Source organism: Littorina saxatilis, linkage group LG5 (genome assembly GCF_037325665.1).
Source record: "Littorina saxatilis isolate snail1 linkage group LG5, US_GU_Lsax_2.0, whole genome shotgun sequence".
NCBI classification, from domain to species: Eukaryota; Metazoa; Mollusca; class Gastropoda; order Littorinimorpha; family Littorinidae; genus Littorina; species Littorina saxatilis.
This window is the reverse complement of record NC_090249.1, coordinates 60322627-60345495: the sequence shown is the minus strand read 5'-3', so window position 1 is coordinate 60345495 and position 22869 is coordinate 60322627. Positions and strand designations below refer to the sequence as shown.

Below are 22869 nucleotides of genomic sequence, written 5' to 3'. Positions count from 1 at the left end.
TTTTTTATGTCGTGCGAGTGAATTGCAAGTCTTGCGTGTGAACTCAGGTTTGCGTGTGTTCATTTTTTGGGAGTGTGTAAGGGATTGTTGCCCTGATTACAGTTTTTAATCATATTAGTACAGGTTGGCCTTGGAAGGGGTTGACAGGTCTGGAATCAAATGGTCCCAGCGAATTTCTCTCTACAATATCTGGGCGAAACATTTTGCCAAAAACAACGGCCTACATCCACAGAACTAGATTGAGAACGTTCTAGATTCAGAACGGCAAGACCAATGACGGGCAACGCGCGTGCGCTGGCTTCATTGAGACTGGCGCCCGGTCGCGTTGCGCGATATTCACACGGATTGTTTTTGCGGAAATTGTTCAACTTCCCCGGAATAAATTTGACTTTCTCGGATTTTGAAAACGGCTTTCCTGGATTTCAGGCAATTCCCGGAAAAGTAGCATGCCTGTAAATAAGTGTTCATTTTTATTATTATTATTGTAATATATGGCAGTGCAAGCAATTTCTCCTGTCCTCAGATCAGACATTCTGCTTCCAGTTCCACCCAGTAAAGTCTTGAGACACAACTGAAGAGGAAGTACGTATCAACTGAATCCTGACATTTCACCATCACATACAATCTTACTCCCTGAAATAAGTTACACACAAAATTACATGTAAAAAATAACAGAGCAAAAGAAAAAAGTTGAAGTCTTTTCTTACCAGTTGCCCCAAATTTAACAGCCCCACTGCCATTCTTGACGTCAACAACCCAGAGTCCCTCTTTCCCACCAGCGCCCTTGACCTTGAAAGCGAAGACGGCCTTCATCTTCTTCACCATGTTGCTGCCATCCTGCACATAGTACACAATAATGTGTGTCATTCTGAATGTCACAACACGTGTTTGAATGGTACACAACGCTGTGTGTAATTCCAAATGTAACAAAAGATATTGGCATTGTACACAATACTGTGTGTCCTTCTGAATGTCACAAAAAGTGTTTAAGTATATATAGGCTAGAAATACATGCGCAATTGTCAAAAAGAGCAAAACAGAAACCTTTATCATATCCCTTCACAGTATTTATAAGAATACACCAACACAAAAAGACTTGTGCACAATACAGCTAGTCACTGTTAACTACACATTTTACAAGATGGTGACAAAACAGACTCACAATCACAATCAACTTGAGCAGCAATACAACCAACATTGGACTGGGTGGCCGAGTGGTAACGCACTTGCGCTCGGAAGCGAGAGGTTGCGTGTTCAGGCCTGGGTCAGGCCGCAATTTTCTCCCCCCTTTCCTAACCTAGGTGGTGGGTTCAAGTGCTAGTCTTTCGGATGAGACGAAAAACCGAGGTCCCTTCGTGTACACTACATTGGGGTGTGCACGTTAAAGATCCCACGATTGACAAAAGGGTCTTTCCTGGCAAAATTGTATAGGCATAGATAAAAATGTCCATCAAATACCCGTGGGACTTGGAATAAAGTAAAAAAATTCCATCTCACACGGCATTAAGTCTCAGGAAACATGAATACACGCATGCAGGAAAAAAAAAATATATGGGTAGCGCCGTATGTATGGCAGCTCGCTTTCCCCGGGGAGAAAACAGCCCGAATTTCCATGAGGGTAACCTCACTGGACTGTAAATCTTATCCAATCCAATCCAATCCAACATCATTTCCAGGCACAAGCACTGCGCATGAAATTTGAGTGTTGCATGCAAATAGAAATACATAGTGAACCCCTTCCGATTTATCTCTGTTTTCGCAGAGAATGACGGGCTTCTGGCTAAAAGTGACATGGTGAGGTTGGTTTGTTTCTTTGTTCAATCAAATTATTAAGGACAGTTATCTCAGAGGCAAAACTCACTTCATCCAGACGTTTTGCGATTTGTTTGAAGACCCCGGAAGGAGGTTGGTTTGTTTCTTTGTTCAATCAAATTATTAAGGACAGTTATCTCAGAGGCAAAACTCACTTCATCCAGACGTTTTGCGATTTGTTTGAAGACCCCGGAAGGAGGTTGGTTTGTTTCTTTGTTCAATCAAATTATTAAGGACAGTTATCTCAGAGGCAAAACTCACTTCATCCAGACGTTTTGCGATTTGCTTGAAGACCCCGGAAGACTTGAAGTCGCTTTCGCTTGGGGCGGAACTGGTGGCCATGGCTTGGATCTGGTGTCTGCAAAGCAACACACATACAGCAGAAAGCATTCATTTCCGTTCCTAGAGTTCCTTCCCTTTTTTGCGTGTTTCCCCTCCATTTTCTTTCAAACCTTGTTCGTTCCGTGTTGCGTCTGCTTTTTGTTGTCTTTTGTGTTCTTGTTTTTCCTGATGAAGCTTCCATAAGCGAAAATTCGTACCGTCTTGTCTCGTTCTTGTATTGGTGAGTACAGTATTCCTTTGTTTTTTATCTATGTAAAAGAGTTTCAAGTTACACTGTACTTCAAAGCATTACACCCACTGCAGTTCCACCCAGCGGTCTTTTAAGTGGGCATGCAGACAAAAACTTCAGATACGGATAATAAACTTATCTACAAAATTGTCCAAGAAACTTGTTCAGAAGATTTCACGGTCATTCCTGTCGTCATGAATCATTGCCTCGCTTGTGTTTTCTGATCAAGTTTCTTCGACTATTTCTTATATATCGGTAAAAATGTCCTCGATGCAAATAAATTGTTGTGTCAGAAGACACCTACGTGTCAAAGCTATTGAACGTTCGACCAGCCCAGGGTCAGAACAATGCGTCAGATCAGAAAAGTATGCATAAGTAGCTGAAGACAGTGGCATGGGAACAACACTAGCATTTGCAGCAGCACCTACCCCAGCATCTGTGGAAAGCCATGCTTGTAGAGAGCACAGATGACAGCGCCTCCCAGACCCACGTTGTGCTGCAGTCCCATCTTGGCGCCAGGAACCTGTCGCTTGCCGGCCATTCCGCGGATCTGCCAACACAGCTCTGAACACTGCGCAAGACCTGAAAGCAAAATATACACCAGTTTGCTTCATTATTCATAGATTACAGTGGAATCCCCTACAATATACACCAGTTTGCTTCATTATACATAGATTACAGTGGAATCCCCTACAATATACACCAGTTTGCTTCATTATACATAGATTACAGTGGAATACCCTACAATACACACCAGTTTGCTTCATTATTCATAGATTACAGTGGAATCCCCTACAATATACACCAGTTTGCTTCATTATACATAGATTACAGTGGAATCCCCTACAATACACACCAGTTTGCTTCATTATACATAGATTACAGTGGAATCCCCTACAATATACACCAGTTTGCTTCATTATACATAGATTACAGTGGAATCCCCTACAATATACACCAGTTTGCTTCATTATTCATAGATTACAGTGGAATCCCCTACAATATACACCAGTTTGCTTCATTATACATAGATTACAGTGGAATCCCCTACAATATACACCAGTTTGCTTCATTATTCATAGATTACAGTGGAATCCCCTACAATATACACCAGTTTGCTTCATTATACATAGATTACAGTGGAATCCCCTACAATATACACCAGTTTGCTTCATTATTCATAGATTACTGTGGAATCCCCTACAATATACACCAGTTTGCTTCATTATACATAGATTACAGTGGAATCCCCTACAATATACACCAGTTTGTTTCATTATACATAGATTACAGTGGAATCCCCCCCCTACAATATACACCAGTTTGCTTCATTATACATAGATTACAGTGGAATCCCCTACAATATACACCAGTTTGCTTCATTATACATAGATTACAGTGGAATCCCCCCCCTACAATATACACCAGTTTGCTTCATTATTCATAGATTACAGTGGAATCCCCTACAATACACACCAGTTTGCTTCATTATACATAGATTACAGTGGAATCCCCTACAATATACACCAGTTTGCTTCATTATACATAGATTACAGTGGAATCCCCTACAATACACACCAGTTTGCTTCATTATACATAGATTACAGTGGAATCCCCTACAATATACACCAGTTTGCTTCATTATACATAGATTACAGTGGAATCCCCTACAATATACACCAGTTTGCTTCATTATACATAGATTACAGTGGAATCCCCCCCCTACAATATACACCAGTTTGCTTCATTATTCATAGATTACAGTGGAATCCTCTACAATACACACCAGTTTGCTTCATTATACATAGATTACAGTGGAATCCCCTACAATACACACCAGTTTGCTTCATTATACATAGATTACAGTGGAATCCCCTACAATACACACCAGTTTGCTTCATTATACATAGATTACAGTGGAATCCCCCCCCTACAATATACACCAGTTTGCTTCATTATTCATAGATTACAGTGGAATCCCCTACAATATACACCAGTTTGCTTCATTATACATAGATTACAGTGGAATCCTCTACAATATACACCAGTTTGCTTCATTATACATAGATTACAGTGGAATCCCCTACAGTATACACCAGTTTGCTTCATTATTCATAGATTACTGTGGAATCCCCTACAATATACACCAGTTTGCTTCATTATATATGGATTACAGTGGAATCCCCTACAATATACACCAGTTTGCTTCATTATATATGGATTACAGTGGAATCCCCTACAATATACACCAGTTTGCTTCATTATTCATAGATTATAATAAATAAAATAATTCTCTTTATTTATATAGCGCCTTATCCGAAGTTCAAAGCTCTTTTATGGCGTGTGAGATGGAATTTTTTACACAATATATCACGCATTCACATCGACCAGCAAACCTAAAGCCTGTTAGGCGAATGTTCACCTTTCGCGGCCTTTATTCCAAGTCACACGGGTATTTGATGGACATTTTTATCTATACCTATACAATTTTGCCAGGAAAGACCCTTTTGTCAATCGCCAGATCTTTAACGTGCACACCCCAATATAGTGTACACGAAGGGACCTCGGTTTTTCGTCTCATCCGAAAGACTAGCACTTGAACCCACCATCTAGGTTAGGAAAGGGGGGAGAAAATAGCGGCCCGACCCAGGGCCGAACACGCAACCTCTCGATTCCGAGCGCAAGTGCGTTACCACTCGGCCACCCAGTCCACCTACAGATTACAGTGGAATCCCCTACAATATACACAGTTTGCTTCATTATACATAGATTACAGTGGAATCCCCTACAATATACACCAGTTTGCTTCATTATACATAGATTACAGTGGAATCCCCTACAATATACACCAGTTTGCTTCATTATTCATAGATTACAGTGGAATCCCCTACAATATACACCAGTTTGCTTCATTATACATAGATTACTGTGGAATCCCCTACAATATACACCAGTTTGCTTCATTATACATAGATTACAGTGGAATCCCCTACAATATACACCAGTTTGCTTCATTATACATAGATTACAGTGGAATCCCCTACAATATACACCAGTTTGCTTCATTATACATAGATTACAGTGGAATCCCCTACAATATACACCAGTTTGCTTCATTATACATAGATTACAGTGGAATCCCCTACAATATACACCAGTTTGCTTCATTATACATAGATTACTGTGGAATCCCCTACAATATACACCAGTTTGCTTCATTATACATAGATTACAGTGGAATCCCCTACAATATACACCAGTTTGCTTCATTATACATAGATTACAGTGGAATCCCCTACAATATACACCAGTTTGCTTCATTATACATAGATTACAGTGGAATCCCCTACAATATACACCAGTTTGCTTCATTATACATAGATTACAGTGGAATCCCCTACAATATACACCAGTTTGCTTCATTATACATAGATTACAGTGGAATCCCCTACAATATACACCAGTTTGCTTCATTATACATAGATTACTGTGGAATCCCCTACAATATACACCAGTTTGCTTCATTATACATAGATTACTGTGGAATCCCCTACAATATACACCAGTTTGCTTCATTATACATAGATTACAGTGGAATCCCCCCCCCTACAATATACACCAGTTTGCTTCATTATACATAGATTACAGTGGAATCCCCTACAATATACACCAGTTTGCTTCATTATACATAGATTACTGTGGAATCCCCTACAATATACACCAGTTTGCTTCATTATACATAGATTACAGTGGAATCCCCTACAATATACACCAGTTTGCTTCATTATACATAGATTACAGTGGAATCCCCCCCCTACAATATACACCAGTTTGCTTCATTATACATAGATTACAGTGGAATCCCCTACAATATACACCAGTTTGCTTCATTATACATAGATTACAGTGGAATCCCCTACAATATACACCAGTTTGCTTCATTATACATAGATTACAGTGGAATCCCCTACAATATACACCAGTTTGTTTCATTATTCATAGATTACAGTGGAATCCCCCCCCTACAATATACACCAGTTTGCTTCATTATACATAGATTACAGTGGAATCCCCCCCCTACAATATACACCAGTTTGCTTCATTATACATAGATTACAGTGGAATCCCCCCCCTACAATATACACCAGTTTGGTTCATTATACATAGATTACAGTGGAATCCCCCCCCTACAATATACACCAGTTTGCTTCATTATACATAGATTACAGTGGAATCCCCCCCCTACAATATACACCAGTTTGCTTCATTATACATAGATTACAGTGGAATCCCCCCCCTACAATATACACCAGTTTGCTTCATTATACATAGATTACAGTGGAATCCTCTACAATATACACCAGTTTGCTTCATTATTCATAGATTACAGTGGAATCCCTTACAATATACACCAGTTTGCTTCATTATTCATAGATTACAGTGGAATCCCCTACAAAAATCAGAGAGAATCAGGTCTTATAAGAGAGGGAGTCTTATTGGTGGTAATCTTACAGAGGTATTGAAGCAAAAATCTGAGAAAACAGTTTCTTAAAATGGAGGGAGTCTTAAATAGAAGGGGGGGGGGGGGGGGGATTTCCACTGTCATTTCTGGGGAATGTTTGTTGTTCACTCTGTTATTGTTGAATAAAAGTTCAACTTTACCCAGTGCCGTGGCAGATCCCAAGACAAAATGAAAGCCAGATACAGTGCCAATTCTGTTCCTTCTGAGAAAATCAAGACATCTAAGAGAGGATGTCTGACAACAGAAGTTAATTACCAGAAAGTGTGCTAAAATCATTCATACACATAAAAACACAAGTGTATGTGGGAGTTGCAGCCCATGAAAGTAGAAGAAGAAGAAGTATGCTTGCTTGAAAACATGGACTTTATTAATGATACACTCTTATTGATGAGGCCCAATACCTGTTGCACCCAGAGGATGTCCTTTGGAGATGAGCCCACCACTAGGGTTGATGACAAACTTCCCACCGTATGTGTTGTCTCCCTTGTCAATGAACTCACCAGCTTTTCCTACAAGTTGAATAAATTGTAACAAGTTCAAAAGAATGTTCTTTTAAGGAGGCCTGAAAGCAGCTAAATGATTGCAGTAAGCATCACTGATCCTTGACTCCCTTCACGACACTGTATGCACACTTCCACACCAGACAAAAAGAGAAAACTGTAAGGATTATTGAATGAAAGTCTCATAAGATGCATGTAAAAATATCGTTGAATCCAAAGTTTTGCTGATTCTACCATTAGTTAAAACAAGTAACAACAAACTCATGTTCAAGACGAAGGTAATAATATTTGTGTCTGTATTTAAGCAGTAATCTTTCCGTTCAGATTTAGAGAGAAAGAAAGAAAGAAATAATGAAAGAGAACAAAAGAAAGAAAGAAAGACAGACACAAAGAAAGACCACAAAGAGAGAAAGCAGAAAAGGAACAACAACAACAACAAAAAGAATGTTACCTGGTTCACAAAGGCCTAAAGCTTCGTATGTGATCAGCTCGTTGGCAGAGAAGCAATCATGCAGCTCAACAACATTCACGTCCCCGCGTCGCACACCTGGCACAAGTCCACAGACACAGTAAGGTCAACAACATTCACGTCCCCGCGTCGCACACCTGGCACAAGTCCACACACACAGTAAGATCAACAACATTCACGTCCCCGCGTCGCACACCTGGCACAAGTCCACACACACAGTAAGGTCAACAACATTCACGTCCCCGCGTCGCACACCTGGCACAAGTCCACACACACAGTAAGGTCAACAACATTCACGTCCCCGCGTCGCACACCTGGCACAAGTCCACACACACAGTAAGGTCAACAACATTCACGTCCCCGCGTCGCACACCTGGCACAAGTCCACACACACAGTAAGGTCAACAACATTCACGTCCCCGCGTCGCACACCTGGCACAAGTCCACACACACAGTAAGGTCAACAACATTCACGTCCCCGCGTCGCACACCTGGCACAAGTCCACACACACAGTAAGATCAACAACATTCACGTCCCCGCGTCGCACACCTGGCACAAGTCCACACACACAGTAAGGTCAACAACATTCACGTCCCCGCGTCGCACACCTGGCACAAGTCCACAGACACAGTAAGGTCAACAACATTCACGTCCCCGCGTCGCACACCTGGCACAAGTCCACACACACAGTAAGGTCAACAACATTCACGTCCCCGCGTCGCACACCTGGCACAAGTCCACAGACTTAGTAAGGTCAACAACATTCACGTCCCCGCGTCGCACACCTGGCACAAGTCCACAGACACAGCAAGGTCAAAAATACATCAAGGTACAATTTTTCCTAAAAGTGAAAGCAAGCACCAGAAAGTTACAGGTCATAATGATGCACCATCAATAGAAGACTTTTGGAAATAAGTCTTTCGGGTTTGTAGGTTTTGTGGAAGAGTGACCCTTTCTTGCAAAACCTCCAACAAACAAAGGATGGTCCAATCTCTGTCATATGAGCGTTGATGCATTGAGCTGTTGTTATGCGCCATACATGGCCCAGCTCATCCGGCTTCAGCGTGTTTTTATATCGGAGTGGTCCTTCTCCTAGACTGGTGGCTTTACAAGGCTGTCGAGTCCAGTCTACCCGGCTATTTGGCCATAGCTGGCTGGTTTGTTTATCTGAGGTGACCTTCCCCAGGGCTAGAACTTAAGATGCGGCTCTTGATCGCATGGTGCTCCCGTCATTGGAGACCTGGGGTATTTCTTGAGTGTAACAGTGCCACCTGTTACCCCGCCCCATCCTGTTGGAAGCACCGCCAGTTGGTCCGCGACTGCTTATTCGTCCTGGCAAGCCTGGCTTATTTCGCAGCTAACCTCCATATCTGAAGGCCATCACACTATCCGCCACCTGTGAACGCGCCTGGTTGGGGGTCGTCGCCCCTACTGTCCCAGGCATATGGTCCAATCACTAGCTAGGTTTTGCAAAAAAAAGGTCACTCCCTCATAACCCATACAAAGCCAACAGAGTTATTGTTGCAATTGGTCTATTCTTTCAGCACAATATTTGTACACAAATTTACAAACACCTCGGAGCCACAAGTACGTCCACAAACCTCTTTAGCACAGTTAGCAGTGAGCCACATAGCTATATCTTTAACAGCAAGTTAAGGTGTGCTGTTCAGTTTGTTATCTGTGCAGACGACCGATGATAACACCTTTGCCTTTGGACCTGACTTATCATACTCCAGCTCTCAGTTATCAAACTGAATGATACAACTGCACACTTTTCCATATTTCTTAAAATTAAAAATTTTAGTAATAAATTTTCATTTGATTAATATACTTACCCAACTCACATATAGCAATTAACTCTAGTTCAGTGCTGGTAACGCTGTACGCATCCCCTTGGTAACAAGGGAAGCCCCTCTAAAAAAAGAGTGACCAATACCCATAAGGCCATATTAATACATACTTCCGTATGCGCGCGCATACGCCGCCATATGCATCATTCCAAACGAAGCCCAACTCACTCCCCTTTTTTAGAAATCCACCCCCCACAGCGGGGAGGCGGGAGGGAATAAACGATGTGAGTTGGGTAAGTATATTAATCAAATGAAAATTTATTACTAAAATTTTTAATTAAATTACATATCTTACCCAACTCACATATAGCAGATTGCTACTATAGGTGGAGGGCACTTAACCCAATCAGGAATTGAGAATCTGTCCTGCCGCTAACAGAGCAGGTAACCCAGAAACACATCCTATCTCAATGCATAGGCATCTCTGAGATAAACATCAATGAAAAACCTTTCAATAAAGCCAGCAAGCCGACTCAAGAACTCAGTTCTGCCAGGAGACCAAATCGAAGAACAGCTAGAGTGGAAGCCCAATCTCTTGCCTCGTGAGGCCCAGCTGTAGTAAAGGGCAAAACTGCCCTGACATCCCCTGCCTGACTCTGCCACCATACATAAACTTGTCTAACTATGGTGGAGACCCAATTGGCTAACACTACTCTCGAGATGTCTTTAAAGCGCACCATAACGAGTGAGATAAAAAGAAGTTCCTGAGATTCCGATCTAGTGTGCAGAGTCCTTAACGGAAAACTGTGGAGGGCTGTAACCGTACAAAAATGTACATCAGAATCTCCAAGAGCCATAAAAATGCTCAAGAAAGGAATATTGAGTCCGTGCTGTCCGAAGGGGGAGGACTGACTGACTGCCCCCCCCCTGTCTGCTGCCACCACTTGAAGGCATACCTGAACACTGTGGCAGTCCATCTAGGCAAGGTTGACCTCAACAAGTCATTACCCCTACCAAAGTTGATAGACATTCTTTCTTCCTTTATATAAATTAATCAGTGTTTAACGTCGTATATAACCGTTCAAGGTTAAAGGGCGACGAAGCAGAAAGATAAGAACAAGAGCCCTTAGATTTAATGATCTCAAGCAATCCGTGCAAGTCAGAAAAAATCTTCAAAACTCGAACAGATCAAAAGGCTAAATATGGCTCTAGGGGAGCCAAAATAGTGATTAAGATTCGAACGGTGAATCAAAGTTGGTAACTCCAGATTCCGCTTATATGCCAGAAAACCCAAAAGAAACCTAAGTGCCATAGATCAGTCTTTCTCCGAAAATCTGTCTAAAGCAAAATTAGCAGAAAAAACACTTACTCCCACTTCTCACAGAAGCTACCCGAGTAAGCATGGCCGATTTCCGTGTTGATCAGCAAGGCTAGTTAAGTAAAAGAGTCAAAGAATCCAATCACAAAAACCCTAAAACTAGGAGCAAAGTCCAAGAAAGGACTGAAGATCAGCTTTCAGCAAGCCTAAAGTAGGCCCTCTTAAACTTGCTGGTTATAAAGCCACCAAGAGAAAAATTAGCACCGAGCTGTCTCAGTAAAACCGAAATCACATAATGTCTTAAACAAAGACGTGGGGGAAAAAGAACGGAAAGCCAAAATAGGTGGCTCGCCACCTTCATTGTACCGAGAGAAGAGGAGTTCTATCCGTTAAAACATAAGCCATCTGTTCCAAGCCAGACAACAAGACAAGTACCAGTCCAGAGTTGACGGGCAGAAGAGCCCGAGCAACTCAAAAATATCCTTACAGTAGACACCCGTGAGAAACGAGTGTGAGCAAAACCGGAGCCCTCTTGCCAGCCTAACGAGGTCTGGCAACCCAGAAAGAACGGGCCCAAACTGTGCGACCGGCAGGCCGCTCAAAGTAAAACAAGAGTATAAATTTCCATGCCCGGCAGTCGGGCGACGAAGATAAGCAAAAGGCGACAGTACCAAAAGGCAAAAACTCATATTAGAAATTTCTCCCATTCCCCCGAAGGAACAAAAACACGTGGTCAAAGAGAGTCTGCTCCAAGTGGCCATTTGGCCGACAGACTTAGAGAGTCCGCCCAGTCATAGAGACTCTCATGAAGGTACTTCGCTGCTAAAAAGATCTCGTGATGGTAAAACCACCAAAACCTCTAATGTTCCGTGAGGAAGCGATAGGGAGTAAGAGACCCCCTTTTCTTGATGAGAAAAGCCCCCTGTGGAGTTGTCTGCTTGAAACAACACATGTTCCAACCCTTTGTTCTATTGCTTAACGCCCAACAGACCACAAAGGGTCCTATCAAAGCTGAGAAGCCTTAGACATCTAATGTGTTCCAGCCCTGCACTCCCAGTTACACCTGGAGTAAAGGACTTCTATCAAGGGCCGCTTGCACAATCTCCAAGAGATCCAAAAACGGCTCAACAAACGTATGACTTAGAAAAAAGATCAGAACCCTGAAGCTCTGAAATACCAAACGAACCATGAAAGAGAACCAAAAGGGAGGCACCCGTGCCTCCCCCCACAAAGAGGAAAACCTAATCCCCCCCAGCCGCTGTGTTAAACACAAAGGCGAAAGAAGAGTGATGCCGAGAACTAACTTCCAGTTGACATAACTGCCACAAGTGTGAAAGAAAGCGTGCTTTTGTGTGCCTACCAACACCCACCGCTAACTTGCCTCAGGGGGAAGAAAGGTGGATATTTGACACAGAACCCTGCCACGAACGCGAGGGTAAGGAGACAAAAGATAAAGTCGAGAACGGCGAGCCTGAAGCCTTTATTTGAAAACAATAAAAAGCCAAGGCCTGCCGTGCGCTTTCCTTCTGCAGTGAGATTTTTAAGATAGAGAAGAATCCCTGTGCATAGAAGCGAACTCACAAAGAGGAACCTTCAAGAAAAGAAGAGATTAAAGTCTCGCCAAAAGAACAAACCTTTTTGAAAGAGACCTACACCCAGGCTAAAAGCAAAGCTACATCCTTCGTATCCGCGTCCTGACGGAACACAAAAATATCCAGATAGGACGTAACCGCGCACGAGAGAGAGCAGAAACAAGATTTGTTAAAAAGCGGTAAATGTAAAGGAGTGCGGCCATAATGAAACATAGCCAGGAGATCCTTGTTCTGACAGAGAGACAGTCACTCCTTGCTATTGACATCCAGATGGATGTTCGCCAATTCCGGGGAACCCGGTGGCGGTTCCGTAGAAAAAACAAACGAATAAACTACGTTCTTAAGCTCGGAGTAAACCGAAGCCTACGGATAGCGATCAGCGAGTGACGCGCTGCTTGAGCAGATGACGCAAGCTAAAGCCCCGCCGCCGCAGGAGCTAAGCCGAGCGTTGCCCACAAAGGAAGTGGTAACAAAGGAGCCTCAATTGTGAAAAAACAAATTTCACAAGCCCAAACGACCCCAACAGAGAATCCAAGAACATAACGTTCTAAGATTCCCTTAAAAGGCTCAGGTCAGCTGAAAATGCGCAAAACGCGGCAAAGCTGAAGTATGAGCTTCCCCCTGAGATGCCAACAAAGGCAGAGATGGGGCAAAAGCATCGATTGAGTTCGCAAATTGATCCTAAGAAGGAGCAAGACACGCCAAAAAAGATGGAGGAGAAAAGGCAGATGACAATGCTACCGCTAACCCTACAGGGAAAAAGCGCGTAGTAACCTCTGCCATCCATGTAAACAAAGATGGCAGCTTCGCTGAAAGTCAACAAAGAGGCGTCTCCATCTGCCTCAGAAGCTTAGTCTTCCAAATCCTCATCATCCTGTACAGTGGTATTCTAACCATCTACAAAAGGATGAGAGCCGGAAACCAATCCCGAAAAAGCAACACTTGCCAAAAGGGAAAGGTTTGGAACAAATTTCCCAAAAGCCGGAACTCCGAAAGGATATTCCATCCACCTGCCTCATGCCAGCTGAAAGCCTGGAAAAGGAAGTGGATTTAGCCTGAGTAACAGCAGAGGAACCGCAACAACGGAACCGAAAGCCGAAGACTGATGAGCGCCAACTACCAACACCACAGTGTTAACGGCAGAAGGCTAAACCATCCTGAAACCGGAAGCCACAGCCGCAAAAGCGTTAGCAAAATCGGCCACGGATTGGCAAATATCAGAACCAACCGGATGCCTAAACATGCACCAGAAGATCCTATTGTACCTTGAAGCCGCTTAAGCCACCAGTGCCACTGCACTTGACAGCCTAGACGGCAATTTGAATTCAGTGCAACCACCTCTGCGGAAGCACCGTCTTCTGAACAGCCGACTGGCACTCCCGTGCCCTCCGGAAGCTGACCCCCTGCTTGACTCCCATAGTCAAACAAAGAGCCAGCTATACTGTTCTCTTCCTGCCCCCCGGGCGGAAGCGGAAGACGCACACCCTTACCGCATTCTAAAGAAGCGGGTGGTTGCGCAAATCTTCCGTTCGCTCTCCAAGGTTCCTAACCGCCACCGACCTGCTGCCAATGCAGTCAGAGCCAGCCTCAGCTTCGGAACTTTCACCCACAAAGCCAGAGCCCGGAGTTACTTTCTCTTGGAAACGCTCTACCCTTTCTCCGGAGAACCCGGATACTTGGGTAGAAGACATACCTTTAAACTGGTCTGAACCACCGGGAACCGGAACACAGGCCACAAGCGAAGGCGTGGTCCCATCATCCCATTCCGCATGAACATCAGCCTGAGACACAGTAGCAGACGGCGCAGGCGAACGTTGGCAAGAGACGAAACCCCCGTCACACCGGAAGCGAACGCATCTCCGCCCGCGTGGAAGCGATCTCCCCCGCCAAGGAAGAAACCTGTGAACTTAAAGAGAGCAACAATGTCGCCACGTCCGCAGACGCAAGACCGGGAAACACATAAACCAAGGAAGCCTAAGCGGGCTTATCCACAGGAGAAACCTTGTCTAAAGGTTTAGACGTCAAAAACGGAGTAGGAGGCATGACGACCAAAACATCGATATTTTTTTTTTGTTGCAAAGACAGTACATGAACCGAAACACAAGCCTGTCCGGAAGCCTTTGCTTTCCCAGGTGTTTACTTGTCGGCGGAGAACCAGCAGTTACTCGTTTAGACGACTGCCGCTTCTTGGCGTTAACCGCCATGACCAAAAACAACTCACGAAAAATTTTGTAAACAAGAAAATTTCACAAGTTCAATTTAAGGTCAAAAACGCCCACAAACACAAGCAAAAAACAGAAAGATCTCACCTCAACATGTAGAGACGATAAGACAAGCAAGAAGATACCAAGAGGTAAGTGACCAAGTCCGTAGACGAAGTGACAGATGGCTGAACACAGCCAGAGCGTACAAAAACACGACCAGTCCCACTGCTCGCTGAGTATGGAATGATGCATATGGCGGCGTATGCGCGCGCATACGGAAGTATGTATTAATATGGCCTTATGGGTATTGGTCACTCTTTTTTTAGAGGGGCTTCCCTTGTTACCAAGGGGATGCGTACAGCGTTACCAGCACTGAACTAGAGTTAATTGCTATATGTGAGTTGGGTAAGATATGTAATTTAATGTAAAAATAGAAACCAGAGGAAGAAACAAACCTGCTTTCTGAAACAGCCTGTCTGCTGTGTTCTTTGTCATGTCATACCCCACCTGAATCACAACAAGGCATGCACAATAAGTCAGCCATACAATTTATAAGCTGTTTCACAAGCACAGAAAGCAAGATTCAAAAAGAAGAAAGGGCTTGGAATAGAAAGTGTCATTCAAAATGCAGTAACTACACCCCCCCCCCCCCCCTACGCATCATTTCCAAAATTCAGACGTTGTCCCTACGCTCAAGTCAGTGACTCATCATCCCCAGTGAGGTGAGGTAATGTCAAGTTCTCTGACACACATCTTTAACAAACAAAAAGGAGGTTAATTTACAGATATTATGAAGACAAAATGTGAAGACAAAAATGCGAGGGTCTTCATGGGGTGGGGGCACTGTATGTACACACTGGTCAGTGCTGACAAACAAAAGAAGCTCAGCCAATTTCTTCTCATTTTAATTGTATGCATGCATGTGTTCTGCACTTTTCGTCTGAGAGCGAGGGAGAGGGTGTGTGACAAAACGCACAAGACTCATGGAGCTCCTGCCGAAGGTGGAGGGGGTGTCTGTGCCCATCTCCATGCCGACGATCTCCACCGCCTGACCATGGAGGTTGTGTCGCCGCACGAAGTCCTCGCTGGCCAGGATCACCGCCGCCGACCCATCTGACGTGGGGCTGTCAACACAATCATCAATATCAGCATAAAATGTTGACTGTGTGCTTGTTCTTTTCTCTATGTTCGGTTAGTTTCCTTGTATTTTCTGATTTCATGGTTTGTATATATGTCTTTTCTGTATGTCTGTGTGTGTGTGTGGTGTGTGTGTGTCAGTGTTGTTGCCAGGCCTCGATCTCTTGACGCATTCCTTTCTGATTTGACGCATTGGACCTAGCCTTGTCCGGTCGATGGACCGATAGTTGTTACGTTTTGGTGGTCAACTGACCGATGCATATTCCTACAAGGCGGACAAGGTCTGCAATGAATGGAATGGGAGTTGCAAAGTCGGAAAACAAACCCCGATCGAAATGCTCATGTTCGCTACGAATGAAAATGCATTCGGTGCTGAGTCCGTGTTTGTCGTCATTGACACTCGAGGCTGCGTTTACGGAAATACCCTATCCAGCCGGTGTACCTATTTACCGAAAACGGCGCAAACTGTGGAAAGCTCATCAATATAATACTACGGCATGGTAATGCGAAGATCAGGCAGGATCCCTACATTCGCACACCGGGGACTATATTGGAAAGGGTAGGCCAGGAATGTCAGGCTCTTTTTCCTCGCAAAGTTTATGAACAATTAAAACTAGGAAGCGACATCAAAGCAATGCCAAAGGACTTGAAACAGGTTCAGAATAAGAAGGATAGGGAAAAACGCGAATAGCCTGAAAATGTTGCCCCAAAAAAAGTTGATAAAAGTTGCAACAAAGTATGGCGGTACAATTTGGACCTATTGTTTTTTTAAAGCCAGGACATTTGGACCTATTGGTTTTTTTTTAGGGAGGTTCAAATGACCTATTGTCTTCTTAGGCTGGCAACAACACTGGTGTGTGTGTTTGTGTGTGTGTTTATCAGAATTGTAAAGCGCTTGGAGCTGTGAATCGGGACTTGCACTATAGAAAAGTCATTTATTATCATTATGAATATCAGCATGTTATTAGAGCAACATTTACAGTCTCTTTTGTGAAGTCTAAAAAAGGCAAATTTGAATTAAACTATTGGACCCTTGATTCTTAGCAAATATTTACTGTATACATTTTCTTGACCCGTCCTCAACTTATTTGGAAGAGTATATCGATTCTCATCAACCAACAAAATTACATCAAACTACTCATGGACATAATCAGTGCTAGCCACTTTTCTGATCTGAACCCCACAACACACACATAGTGATACATGTACTGATATTGCCTGTTCACTGGGCTAAGAGGCATTATCTCTGATCATCCATTTAATCAGTCATCTGTACTGATAAGCCAGAGTTGGGTGCACAGCAGTAGCTAGACAACAGCAACCCAAGTGACAGTTGTACCCCAATCATGTTCAGGTTGCCATATCAACTACATGTGCACTGAATAGGTGTACATGCACTCTGGTACAAACACCTGATAGAACAGTTCTTATGCACTCTGCAACAGTGTACAGAACACAACAAGCCTTCTTTTTACAACTATGAATACTTCATATCATCCAAAGCCGATTATGGTTGCCCTACTGACAGGTCATATGCCTCAAAGTACAATTAAATGTGAAACTCTGTAAATTATCAACATGATACCCACTAACCAGGGAGAAAATGGCCATTCACCTAAAAGTACAGTCGTGAGAAATACAAGTGTAAAACTCTGTAAAATATCAACATGATCCCAATCTTACCAGCACTGCAGTTTGGTCAGTGGATCAAAGATGGTGGCTGAACTCTTGATCTCGTCAATGGAATACTCCTTCTGGAACTGAGAGTACCTGCAACAATCATAAAAAGATCTGTCAATGCCACAGGTACACAGATGTAGAATGAAAACAAAAATATATGTTGGTTTAGGGTAACGTGACCAAAAAAAGATCGGGTCGGTAGGTCGGCTTTTTTCATTTCATTTTTTTCTCTCTTTTTAAAAAAAATCTTTATTTGTTTCATTTAGTCGATTTTAAAGGAGGTTACTTTCCTTAGTGTCGGTATGGTTCGCAGAATGTGCCAAAAGTTTAGTTTTTTTGTAGAAATGAAAAAAAAAGTTTTAGGGTCGGCGGGAAAAAATAAAGGTCTGTCGGGTTACCCTAAACCAACATATATTTTTATTTGGCCTAACCAGTGTTGACCAAGATATGTTATACAGTGGCATCCGTCACAAGAGGACACTTGAAAGATCAGCCAAGTGTCCTGTAAGTGCAAGGCCATTTAGGCCACATGAAGGGAATGAGAGGTGTCCCTTACCGGGGGTGAGCTCTCACCAGAGCGGGTAGCATTAGAGACAGGTTACAGAAATAACATGCTGCATATATCATGGGTGTTACTGGGAAAAATCAAAAAACCTGAAAGGCAGGGGTCCAAAATGCTCAAGTTTGAAAGAAAGTTTCTGGACACCGACGAAACCAAATCATAATAAGCAAGATGGCGGCAAATCCAAGGGAGCGAACCGAGAAAACACGCGAACCGGTGTCAAAAGTCGGATCGGAACCGCTGCTCGTTATTGCAACTTAGCGAAACGAAGCTTTTTTATATTTAGTCAAGTTTTGACTAAATATTTTAACATCGAGGGGGAATCGAAACGAGGGTCGTGGTGTATGTGCGTGTGTGTGTGCGTGTGTGTGTCTGTGTGTGTGTGTGTGTGTGTAGAGCGATTCAGACTAAACTACTGGACCGATCTTTATGAAATTTGACATGAGAGTTCCTGGGTATGAAATCCCCGAACGTTTTTTTCATTTTTTTGATAAATGTCTTTGATGACGTCACATCCGGCTTTTCGTGAAAGTTGAGGCGGCACTATCACGCCCTCATTTTTCAACCAAATTGGTTGAAATTTTGGTCAAGTACTCTTCGACGAAGCCCGGGGTTCGGTATTGCATTTCAGCTTGGTGGCTTAAAAATTAATTAATGACTTTGGTCATTAAAAATCTGAAAATTGTAAAAAAAAATAAAAATTTATAAAACGATCCAAATTTACGTTTATCTTATTCTCCATCATTTGCTGATTCCAAAAACATATAAATATGTTATATTCGGATTAAAAACAAGCTCTGAAAATTAAATATATAAAAATTATTATCAAATTTTTTTTTCGAAATCAATTTAAAAACACTTTCATCTTATTCCTTGTCGGTTCCTGATTCCAAAAATATATAGATATGATATGTTTGGATTAAAAACACGCTCAGAAAGTTAAAACAAAGAGAGGTACAGAAAAGCGTGCTATCCTTCTCAGCGCAACGAATACCCCGCTCTTCTTGTCAATTCCACGTGCACTGCCTTTGCCACGGGCGGTGGAGTGACGATGCTACGAGTATACGGTCTTGCTGCGTTGCGTTGCGTTCAGTTTCATTCTGTGAGTTCGACAGCTACTTGACTAAATATTGTATTTTCGCCTTACGCGACTTGTTTTTTTTTTAAACCCCGGAAAACCGGAATTTCCGGCTTCAGATTTTTTCAAAAACCGGAAATCCGGAAGAGTAACACCCATGATATATTGATAATGGATGCAACTTTAGCACGTAATCTGAAATGACTCACAACTTGAAACAATCTCACTAGCACAGGCTGCACGCTGAGTGCTTATTACCATGACAGACGCGTCATTTCTCCTCACCATTGTTTAGCTTACAACATGTCTTCTAAGACAGGTTTTCCTCTACATCTGAGGAAAAACAACAAAGATAAACTTACGGATTGTTTGTGGAATGTTTGTGGTTCTTGTACGCAATCTTGACCAAGTGATCTTTCGTGCTGCCTGTGGAAGTACAGAAAAACAGTCATGAGTTCATATGACGCATGACAACTGCAGATACAGTAAATGTAACTTGTAAGTGTATATTTTCATAATAAAAAACTAACCACCAAAGAACAGAAACTCAATCTACAGAAAGCCATCCACCACAGAATTTTATCCTACATACGTGAGAGAGACACCCGTGAGATAATAATCGTTCAAATCACACGTGTATATATCATGTAAATGAGGTCATGTCAAGCAAGTCTGACAGGGACCTGTTTTTCCACTGCTTATGATGCCAAAGTCACCGAGACAAACGTCATTATAGAAACAACAAGAAGAGCAAACGCTCGATCGAGTCACTTTCGCAGTTCTGAATATTATATGAGGCATCAGATGGACAGGAAGAAATTGCTATTCACAACACAATGAGTCACGTTCACATAAAATTTGAGCCCGGTCACTTTTATAGTTTCCGAGAAAAGCCCAACGTTAAGTTGTGTGTTGCCGAACAGAAAAGGCTAGTTATCTCCCTTGTTTTTCTGATAACGTTCGTAAAAGGCTACAGATGTAAATACTTTGATGTAAAGAATAATCCTACAAAGTTTCAATCACATCCGATGAACTTTGTCAAAGATATAAAATGTCTAATTTTTCCTTTGACGCTGACCTGTGACCTTGAAAAAGGTCAAAGGTCAACGAAACCATCGTTAAAGTGTAGAGGTCATTGGAGGTCACGACTAAACAAAATATGAGCCCGATCGCTTTGATAGTTTCCGAGAAAAGTCCAACGTTAAGGTGGTGTCTACGGACGGCCGGCCGGACAGACTAACACTGACCGATTACATAGAGTCACTTTTTCTCAAGTGACTCAAAAATTGCGCTCGCTAATTACCCTCGATGAATTGTTAGAACTAACACGTCACGCCACACTTTCAGAGTGGTGTTTCTTTGCTTTGACGTAATAGATTGCACGAGGCTTTAGAAGAGATCGAGGTTCCAAAACAAGCGTCTTCAATTTCGCTGCCTCGTCTGCAAGACATTTTCAGTAAAATACACGTAAGTACAGTATGTAGGATAAACAGAATACTACATGGCTTGCTGTGTCGTACCAGATTTACACTCGTTGCTTTTTCAAATAGTGAACAGCTCGCTTTCGCTCGCAGTTCAATATTTAAAAAAACAACTCGTGTAAATCTGGTACGACACAGCAAGCCATGTAGTATCTATATATATATATATATACGACTAGTGTCTGTCTGTCTGTCTGTCTGTCTGTCCGCGATGCACGGCCAAAGTTCTCGGTGGATCTTTTTCAAATTTGGACACCGTATTCAGCTACACCCCGGACACAACCTCATCGATGAGATATTTCAACACGTGCTGCTGAACCGATTTTTTTGTTTTTGTGTTGTCGGGATCCACTACCAGTAACTCTTCCTTATCTTCTCCAGTGTTTTCAGCCGCGATTATCTCCCTTCCTCCGTGTGGCGTCAATCCATATTCCCGTTACTACGTTACTATTTTTAGAAGGTCACTGCACGTTACTATTTTTAGAAGGTCTCCGGTGTTTTGCGCGTTTATCTCCTTTCCTTCGTGAGCCGGCAAAGCCGGCGTACACCCGGCCAAGCCGGTCCCAGGCACAGCCTGGTATTCGGCTCTACTTCTTCCCGGCGAAGCGGGTAATCATCTAGTTCTCTATATATCAGTCCCATATTCATTTTACAGTGGTACTCGAGTGCTTCAAACATGGCAAAAAGAAATGATGGGATACATCTACAAGTACACAACATTTAGTGCTTCAAACATGGCAAACAGAAATGATAGGATACATCTACAAGTACACAACATTTAGTGCATCAAACATAGCAAAAAGAAATGATGGGATACATCTACAAGTACACAACATTTAGTGCATCAAACATAGCAAAAAGAAATGATGGGATACATCTACAAGTACACAACATTTAGTGCATCAAACATAGCAAAAAGAAATGATGGGATACATCTACAAGTACACAACATTTAGTGCATCAAACATAGCAAAAAGAAATGATGGGATACATCTACAAGTACACAACATTTAGTGCTTCAAACATGGCAAAAAGAAATGATGGGATACATCTACAAGTACACAACATTTAGTGCTTCAAACATGGCAAAAAGAAATGATGGGATACATCTACAAGTACACAACATTTAGTGCATCAAACATAGCAAAAAGAAATGATGGGATACATCTACAAGTACACAACATTTAGTGCTTCAAACATGGCAAAAAGAAATGATGGGATACATCTACAAGTACACAACATTTAGTGCTTCAAACATGGCAAACAGAAATGATAGGATACATCTACAAGTACACAACATTTACCATTGATCCTCCCTGGAAAACCAACTCATTTTGTCATGAACACAGCGTCACAAAGGAAAGTCATCACATACCGTATTTTTCCATATGTTCTTTGGCGGCATTGCCAAAGAGCTGGGCGGTGACAGGACTGGGTTCGAACCCTCGCAGGTTTGCCATCACCTCCACATGTTTGTCCATGGGGTTGGTTCTGTCATCGTACTGCACGGTCAAAGATAAAACATTTATCAAACTTGTTTCTGATGATTGTAATCATACAAAATTGCCTTTACATAGATGGTAGCCACCATTTCGTCAAACATGCACTCAAGACTGAACACCCCCCCCTCCATTCTCTTTCTTTCTTCAAACAGTCTCTGAAGTGTATCTTTCAACTGACACATTTATTTTACTGCTGGAATGGTATTAGGACAGATATTTTTACCAAAGAACATATTCACAAAAACTGCAGACTACCTTTGCCTCCAGGGGACCTCTCTCCATCTTCTCAAAGCCGATGGCCATGACACAGTCAGCAGTACCTATGAAACACAGCAAGAAACAAGCACAGACCCTGAGACATACAAAACAGAGGCTTTGGAACACACACTCATTTCATTATGGTGTGATAACTTTCGCGTAAGGGGTCCAAGATTAATTTTTTCATAGCCAATAGTCAGCACAATATTTTATATATAATCAAATATTATATAGCTTTTAAGAGCACGCTTATAAGCTTAGCTTGTTCTGCTCCATTTATTTAATTGATTGTATGCAGCATTGTTATATGTAATTATCTGAATAAAACTGTCTAAACCTAAAATAGCCAGCACACAGTCCAGTGCACAGTACACATATGGAGCAGTATGAAA

The 22869-nt window shown here is 42.4% G+C and overlaps 1 protein-coding gene across 1 annotated transcript in view; it reads right to left on the bottom strand.

Annotated features, from left to right (window-relative positions):
• Positions 1-22539, bottom strand: part of LOC138967612 (sterol carrier protein 2-like) — a gene marked incomplete at its 5' end in the record, with an annotated part of 34501 nt that extends 11962 nt beyond the window's left edge. The window contains 11 exon segments of the mRNA XM_070340216.1: positions 708-837; positions 2074-2170; positions 2812-2965; positions 7307-7414; positions 7857-7952; positions 15235-15286; positions 15756-15903; positions 17600-17686; positions 19599-19662; positions 22093-22219; positions 22475-22539. Of these exon segments, the coding sequence (XP_070196317.1) occupies positions 708-837; positions 2074-2170; positions 2812-2965; positions 7307-7414; positions 7857-7952; positions 15235-15286; positions 15756-15903; positions 17600-17686; positions 19599-19662; positions 22093-22219; positions 22475-22539 (1128 nt within the window).
• Between the last annotated feature and the right edge of the window lie 330 nt (positions 22540-22869).